General features: G+C 29.9%; 1 protein-coding gene across 1 annotated transcript; it reads right to left on the bottom strand.

The window, feature by feature from the left end:
* Nucleotides 1-1,542: 1,542 nt before the first annotated feature.
* LOC131171251 (F-box/FBD/LRR-repeat protein At1g13570-like) lies at nt 1,543-3,074 on the bottom strand. Its single transcript, XM_058130721.1, has 4 exons — nt 2,723-3,074; nt 2,242-2,372; nt 1,991-2,149; nt 1,543-1,851 (listed from the first exon to the last, which is right to left on the bottom strand). Exons 1-4 carry the CDS (start codon nt 3,072-3,074, stop codon nt 1,543-1,545), a joined length of 951 nt encoding a protein of 316 aa, XP_057986704.1.
* Nucleotides 3,075-8,666: the final 5,592 nt, after the last annotated feature.

The following is an 8,666-nucleotide window of genomic DNA, read 5'->3' as shown; positions in this document are numbered from 1 at the left end:
ATAAGTTTTGAAACCATAGTGTCATGACCATGTATTTGAACACCTCATTAGCATGACTAGTAGGGGTAATCAGTTTCAAATTTTGATTTCTTCTCTGACTGAAGTGTTGAGGTGTATGCCAGTAGAAGAAGAAATTGAATGGATATCCATATATTTGAGCTAGCTAGCCTTGTGATGTGACTTCTCCTTAGCCTCTGGCTATTGAGATTATATTTATTTCGAATGGCATGATATAACTGTGGGTTTTATGAAATGTGTTTTGATACTTCGAAATAAACTTATTTGGATTAAAATCTCATAATTCATGTTTTGTATTTAATTCTCATGTTTAGTCTAATTTTTGAATAAGTGTGATTTAAATTCTACATAAAGATTATTTTAGTATGTTGTGCACCACTGAGTCCTAGTACTCAGCGATGGCTGTTATTGCTGTCGCAGATTTAGAGACTAGAGGAGCAGCAGATTAAGCTGCTGAGAATTGAGGACTTACCTGCTTGAAGTTATCGGGTATAATTTATACCCCGACTGTAAATATTTATTTTGATGTATGTAATGTACGTAAATGTATGGACATGTAAAATTGATCTTGAGCAGCTTTGTACAAAGTTTGTATAAAGTTTGTAATAAAATTTAGTTTGAATTTCTTTTAATGTAAATTTTTAGTATGATGTATATATAGATTATTTATCTTTAATGAAATATGAATGAATGAAATTGATTAACAGTATCTTGATGATTGTTGAATTTTAAAACTTAAGAAATTGGTTGAGATTGATTGTGAATTTGAAGAAGTGGTTGAAATAAATAATTGAAAGTGTTTTTTTTCAGGAATTTGAAAAATTGTTTTCTCAAAATACAGACGGCACTCTGCCAAAATTTTTATAAAATTTACAGAAAAATAAAATGAGCTAAAAATTTTAACTAGTTTCCAACTTTAATTAAATGTTTTAATATCTATTTAGAAATGCTCACCACTTATAAAAAGTAAGAAAATTGTTTTAAAATCCCTTGTAGGGTACTTAATGAGTTATCGGTAGCTGAAGTGTGGTAGTTCATTAGGTATTCTACGGGATCATGTTATGCCTTACAGAGGGGTAAGGTGCGACATAAACTCCCTTATTAAAAATACACAAAAACACATAATATGTTTTTTATAATTTTCCCCTAAAAATAATTTTTTTTTCTCTTGCTAAAACTTTAATTTGTGTTGATAATTCAATAAGAAATAAAAAATTTTATATTTTGTTGCATATATGTATTCCATATATGATTATTTCCTATCATAACTCAAGTGGGACTACTTGATCATCTAGAGGGAAAAGGATGATTGGTTTTAACCTTCATCCCAAATTCAAACATAGAAGGAATTTATTTGCCCATGTTAAAATAAAGAACTAAAAACTCAAATAGATGAAATGGTTTTATTAAATAATGTAATTTTAATATTCATGTTAACAGATATATGGAAAACGAAAAAGAAAGTTAAATTAAAGTTTTTATTAATTAAATATTTTTTTTTCTCCAAAATGCAGGAAAAAAGAACTATTTGTCTAGGTCATCAGGGTCCAAGTAAATGATTTCAGCTTTTGCAGAAGCTCGTCGAAATCGTATCAACTCTTTCAATCTTTGAAATCCACAATTAAAGCTCTTCCCTTGAATGGGCAAAATTTCAAATTTCTCAAGCCTAGTAGAAGTAGCCAGTAAAAACTTCATGAACTCCAATTCTGGCCTCACACCACTAATGAGCTGCATCTTCGCAACCCTGAGCTGGTCTAATGAACAATCTAAGAAGTCTTCAACTCTCAAATGTTCTACTACAGCTTTCATCACAACATTTGTCTCTCTGAGTGCCTACAAAAACAGGACAAAAAAGTGACATTTTAAATAAATAAATAAAATGAAAGAATTATGTATTAAGCAATAATAATAATAATAATAATAATAATAATAATAATAATAATAATAATAATAGTATACTTTCATAATTCACCTTGATTGTTAGTTTTTCCAAGTTGGGTGAGCTTCTAATCAAGCAAAGAGCACAGGAGACCTCTTCAATCTTTTCGAAACAGATCCCAGATAGATGAAGAATTCTAAGGTGTTGTAAAGTCTTTGTAAGCCTGTTTTGTACACCTCCCATGGCCAAAAACTTAAAAAGAGCAAATACAAAACAAGTAACATGCACCAAGCAATTAAGCATATGCAATGAACAAGAGATATGATGAAGCAATTAATACTTACCTTCAAAAAATAATTTTCTACAGCCAATTCCTCAATTGCAGGTATACTAGAAGCCATCTCTATCAAATTAGATGTTTTTTTGTCCTTGAAATACTTGGCAATTTCAGCCATCCCATTCAATGAAATTGAAACTACTTGAAGAAGGGGGTATTTTTGAAATTAACAGAATCAAAAGTTCCACGAAAGGATAAATACTTGAGAATGGGAGAACTAAGTCTGAGGCAAAAGAAATGAGGACAATTTTCCAGGGTTAGTTTTTCCAGAAATGGGCAATTGGAGACGAAAATCCCAAACCTTTCAGGAGCAAACACTACGTTCCTCAATTCAAGGCTCACAAGCTTGTCAAATCCTCTGAAAGTATTTGGAGGCTTAAACACACAATTATAAAGATTCAGAATTCTCAGATTCTGAAATGAATAAAAATGATAGGGCAATTTATGATGCTCTCCTGTCCAAATCCGAAGGCAGAAATCTTCAATACCTTTCTTGGACAGGAAATGTAACCAATGATTCATATCAGAAGAGTTTTTGTGATCCAAATCCGTAACAGAGAAGCTGAACTTGATAAGATGTCCATGATGGAGTAATAAAGCTTGGTAAATAGCTGTTGCAAGCTTATTCTTCTCTGTTGGTGACAACTTATAGTTGCTGGGATAATCAAATACAAGTTGTGGAACTGCTAACCATTTATATCTCCATTTTGTTGATAAGATGCATGTCCTTACTGCATCCTTCTGCGGTAGTCGCATCAGAATTTGATTTATTATGTCGTTTGGTAGTTCACTGATACTATCTGAAACAGACCTTGAACTGCAAAAGGTGGTCGTGGTCATTCTTTGACGACTGCCTTGTGAAATCTGTAACAAACCCACCGGAATTCAATTACTTGCATGCTTCATTTGGAAAATGGAATTTGAAATTTTTAAGATTTATTTTTTTTTAATACAAATTATCTCAAAATGTCCAAGATCAATTCCAGGATCAAATCAGAAGGATCTAATAAATTAGTTTTTTACCTTTTAGTATAAATAAAATCATCGTAAAACAAATTGAGTAATGACTTCCAACGTCTATGCATGAATAATATAGACTTATATAATAAGCAAGTGGATGAGAAAATCAAAACAAATGAATTTGTGGCTAAAAAAAAACTCAGAATTAAAATATGTAAAATAATTATGAATATTACCAGGGTGCAGGAGAAAGGTTTCTGAAACTATGATCTGAAACTATGATTAGTTGAGTGATGAATCCACAGGGCTAGAAAAGGCGACGAGTGGAGCTTGGGGTTAAATGCCCACCAACTTAAGACTTTGCTGGAGATATGCAGTATAAATTTTTTGCTATTTGTTGCACAACCTCAATTTCAGCATGTTTGCACCAAATAGGAAAGAAATCCACCAATTCATTACAATTTGGAGGATATATTCCCTTTTTTGGACGCAAAGATACCCACAGAATTGATTGATGAATGAATGTTGTATTGATAGTATTAGCGTTTTGGAAATTGAAAATGAACATATTTATTTCATTAGTTCAATTAGAATTTCAACTCCAGTTTAGTTCAATTTCATGATAAAATTCATTTTATATGCAAACAAAAGCTATTAAATTAAAGCCAATTAGATATAAAACATCAAATATTTGTAAAATTTTATAATTTTATTCAAACGTTTCAATTTTAGATTAAGTACCGCAATTTTTTACATAAGTTATAATTATAGCAAAAATCCAAAACTGATTTAGAAAATTTGAATTTTGTTCAATAAATTTATAATTATGGTAACCAAAAGCCTTCAACTTTAAATTTTATTATCTAAATTCACAAAAAGCCATTAATATATATTTTAAATTAGCTGATTTTATTTTTTTTATTGATATGATCATTAATTTTAAAAATAATAAATTAAATCAACCTAATTACTAAATTATAAAATCTTTATAGAACGTTTATTATGAATAATTGTAAATTTAGGGTATTTAGTTATTATAATAATAAATATAATGAATAAAATTTAAAAATTAGGCTATAATTACACCCAATATAAAAGGTTGGAATACTTAACCGAAAATTAATTTGAAACACGCAAATGTTTATTTTTTTCCTCTACAATTGGCCTTGAATTATTTAGCATAAAACATATATATGATTTCAATAAATTTGCAAATGTATTGTAACTAAGTTGTTACATCGAGGCCGCCAGCTGGATTCTACCCAACCTTTTTAGTTCGAATTGCTAGCAATCTCAATTTTCATTTTGAGTTTGGTGAGCAAATGATTTGATTCTGGTTCTAAATCAATAAAAAAATAATTTTTTTAAAAATTTATAAGAAAATAAAATTATCATTTGTAACCAAAATAAATTGTATTTTTTTAATTATAAATGTATAAAAAAATACATATAAGTAAGTAAAATATTGAAAAAAAATTATGTATATTATTAAATATAGAAATTATTATATATTCATGATTTAATTATAGTGTGTCACACCTTACCCCTTTGTAAGGCATAACATGATCCCGTAGTATACCTAATGAATTACCGAACTTCACATACTGATAACCCATTAAATACACTATAAGGAATTTTAAAACAATTTTATCTCTTTTTGAAGGTGGCGAGCATTTTTAACAGGTATTAAAAATGTTTAAGTGAAATTTCAAAGTTAGGTAAAATTTTTGATCATTTTTATTTTTTCGTAAATTTTGTAGAAATTTCCCAGAGTTCCGTTTATAATTAAGAAAAATAAAAAATTTAACTTGTAGAAAAACACTTCCAATAATTCATTTCATCAAATTCAACCTCCAACACACTCAAATTAATACAATTTACTCAACTTCCACAATTACATTCAAAATTTCATAGTTCACAATTCTCAGCTCAAATATTTTCAAAAATAACATTAAATAATTTCATATACATTGCATTAAGGAAAAATTTATTTACATTCACTTGTCTTAATTTACAAATAGAAAAATCAAAACTAACATTATTATAAGTTACTGTACAAGTGCTCTAAGACAAATTATAAAATGTACATACAGTCATATACATTAATTTAAATATGTACAAAAAGGGGTATAAATTAATACCCGATAAAAATCTAAAGGTGGTACTGTGATCCTTAGCAGCTCACTCAGCTGCTTTACTAGTCTTTCTACATGAGACAGCAATAAAAAGCTATCACTGAGTACAATTACTTAGTGGTGCACAACATAACAAAAATACTAATTTATGTATATATTAAATCACAATTGATCCAAATGTGATACTGAAATTAATAAACAGATACAAAACACAATTTAAAATTTTGGTCAAAGAAATTTTTTACTTCTGAAGTTACAAAACAATTTTTATAAACTCACACAGTTATATCATGTCATCAATATATTTTTCATCTCAATAGCTAAAGGCTTGTAAGGAATACCAAGGCTACCTAGCTCAAATCTATGGATACTCATTCAAATTTCTTCCTCTACTGGCACACACCTCAACACTTCAATCAGAGAGAGAATTCAAACTACTTTAACAATTTTATTAACATTCAAATACCAACTATTCACATATAATTTATTTTCTCAACATTTTGGGTCAGTAACACATTTTTCTTGTTAATAACATTTTTCAGTACAAATAAAGTCACAATTTAATTTTTCATAATTTATTCAACACAATTTGCAAAAGAAAATTTAAAAAGAGATCATATGTTGTGCACAAACCTCGTACGAGTCACCTATTGGCCTTGACTCGATGTTTCATTTCGTTTCTCAGTAGCCTTTTCAACTTAAACATATAATTTATAGTGTTTTAGTATCATAACTTATAATAAATTCAATAAATAAATTCATGTCTACTAAATTCTATCCTTAATATGCTTAAATTAACGTTTTTTGAAATTTGCATTTTGGGGTTACTATTCATGGCACTATTCAAGTCAAAATGTTAACTTTCTCATGCTTAATAGATAGGTGAATTCCAATTACACCCACATACCATATTTTGAGTGCCTAAGTTGTTGGCCTTGGTTGCCATTTAAAATTCTAAGTCTCCTAAGAGAATTTTCAATTTTTCAGTTTTGGTCCCTTGTTTTGCACTGTTCGATTGGTCTGGTTACTGTAAGAATTTGGCTAAGTGTACTTCATCAAAGCTGTTCCTTATTGTCTTATCTTTAATTCTCTTTTTGAATCACTCCATTTGGACTTTTGTAGCACAAGATATGACCATTTTTCTATGGCTGGCCGGATTAGTGCAAATCCATAATTCTGGGTGCTTTCTTGGTTCTGGCAGTTTTGGTATGCTGACTACAACTCACTTTTTGGATGTTTTATGATAAGAATTTGGGTTTGTGTTCATGATCAAAGTTGTATTACTATGTCTCAGCTTTCCATCGGTATAAAATTCAGGTCATTTGGATCTTCCTACACCAAGTTATGGCCAAATGAACAAACATTGTTCATTTGGTCATTTTGATACAGTGGCAATGCACATTATCCGGATTTGACCTAATTGTTCACTACCTTAATGTCATTTTCTAGGCATGGTTACTACATGAAAATTGTGTTATTATGTGTCTACTTTCATATCCAATTAGCCTCACACCAATTGGATTGGTAGAATTATAGTTTTGGTCATGAAAGGGACCTAGGTCAACTTGCCAGATTGGGATCCTTCACTAATCCGAATTACATTTCATTTCTACTCATTCAAATACATCACAATTGGTCACAATTGACCATTTCTATAACACCCCTATATTCGGTAGTGCGTTCTACTATTTCGGTGACCAGTGTCTGTCCGGACAGCTCAGATGCTTAAAATTATACTTAAATGTTAGTGAGGAGACATAAAAAAATGAAATACAATAGAGGAAAATACAACAAAAAAAAAAGGAAAAATAAGAGCAATGAAATGTGATTAAGTTAAACGAGCCAAAAACCGTAGCGATAGGTAACCGCACCGGAAAGTTACGTCGAGGACCGTTGACTAGCCCTGAACCGCAGGAACCTTGGAAAATATTTTTGGGACCTAATTAAATATCTATTAAGGTATAAATGACATTAGAAATGTCAAAGAAAAATTAATAAATTAGTACAAAGAAAAACGAAGAATCAAGAAATAAACAAAAATCGGTGTTATCGAAAAATTGGGAATACAAACTGAATAGGGGCATTTTGGTCAATTGACACCTAAAGTTGCCTTTTGACCTCAATGTGTAACACCCCGAACCTTCGAGTTATGAATAGTACCATTTTTGGTCCATCACTAGTACTATTTAAAGATACCTTGAGGACCAAAAATAAATAAAAAATTAATTGAGATAGAAACAATAAAAATTCAAGTGAACCAAAGACCTAAGGATTTAACGGGTATCAAAAAAAAAAAAAAGAAGGATTATAATCCGATGAGGGGCATTTTGGTTAATTCACTTCAAGAGTTGACTTTTGACCAAAATGTAAATTAAATTAAATAAAAATAAAATATTGAATTATGAAGAAATATTGAGGGAAAACTTAGAGTAAAAGTGAAAAGAAAATAAAAGAGGCAAAAATCTAGAATTTAAATTTCGTTTTTTGACCTAATTAAAATTTAAGGGACCAATGGGCTTTGGACAACTCATTAAATGAATTAAAAAGGAATAAATAAGTAAAAAAGAAGACAAAACCCTCCATTTCTTTCCCATTTAGTTACCACCCACTCTCTTTCCTTCTCTCTTTCTTTCTTTCTTCTTCTTCCTTCTTTCTCCATTGACAACCATTCTCAAAACTCAATTCCTTGCTTTTCCTCTATGGGTTTTGCATCTAATTGTAGAGAGCATCAAATTAATACTTGATTTAAAGATTAAAAGCAAGGGGAAACAAGAGATTAGAAGAAAATTAAAGATTTGGGGAGTTGGAAGGAAGTCATCAAGAGGTAAGTTCTTTAATGCTCATTTTGTTATACAAACCTTAAATTAAGTTAAATTATGATGAAATTTCATAAGAAAATGAAAGGAAACATGCATGGAACCTAAACTAGGGTTTTGGCCAAATTGGAGAAAAATTAGGGTTTGATATATTTCAATGATGATGAAATCAAGCTTAGTTGAAGTAGTACGCATGATTAGAGCAAAAGAATTGCATGAAATGTGTATAAATTTAATTATGGGAGATTAGGGTTCATGGGAAAATTGGGTTTTGGTACTAGAGAGTGAAATTGGTGTGTGTAGTGTTAAATTATGATCATTTGAGGTTTATTTAGTTTGAATTGACATTGGGTTGATGAATGGAAGTAACGAAATAGTAGGATTAGGGAAAATTGCAAACTTTGGTGTTTGAAAATTGTGGGGTTTGTGCTAGGAAGTGCCATTGATGTGTCAATGCTAAATTATAGTCATTTTGGGTGAATTAAATGTGAATTGAGGTTGGTTAGAGGGAATAATTGAAG

This window comes from Hevea brasiliensis, chromosome 12 (assembly GCF_030052815.1).
Source record: "Hevea brasiliensis isolate MT/VB/25A 57/8 chromosome 12, ASM3005281v1, whole genome shotgun sequence".
NCBI lineage: Eukaryota > Viridiplantae > Streptophyta > Magnoliopsida > Malpighiales > Euphorbiaceae > Hevea > Hevea brasiliensis.
Note: the sequence above shows the minus strand (reverse complement) of the source record. Positions and strands in the feature narration are given on the sequence as shown.

Bases quoted from the DNA above. Each gene is read 5' to 3' on its own strand.
- LOC131171251 (XM_058130721.1), bottom strand. From the start codon at position 3,074: ATGACCACGACCACCTTTTGCAGTTCAAGGTCTGTTTCAGATAGTATC. The intron at 2,373-2,722 runs GTATTGAAGATT...TTCTTCAAGTAG, and splicing joins ACATTTCCTGTCCAAGAAAG to TTTCAATTTCATTGAATGGG. The intron at 1,852-1,990 runs GTGAATTATGAA...CTGTTTTTGTAG, and splicing joins TGGAAAAACTAACAATCAAG to GCACTCAGAGAGACAAATGT.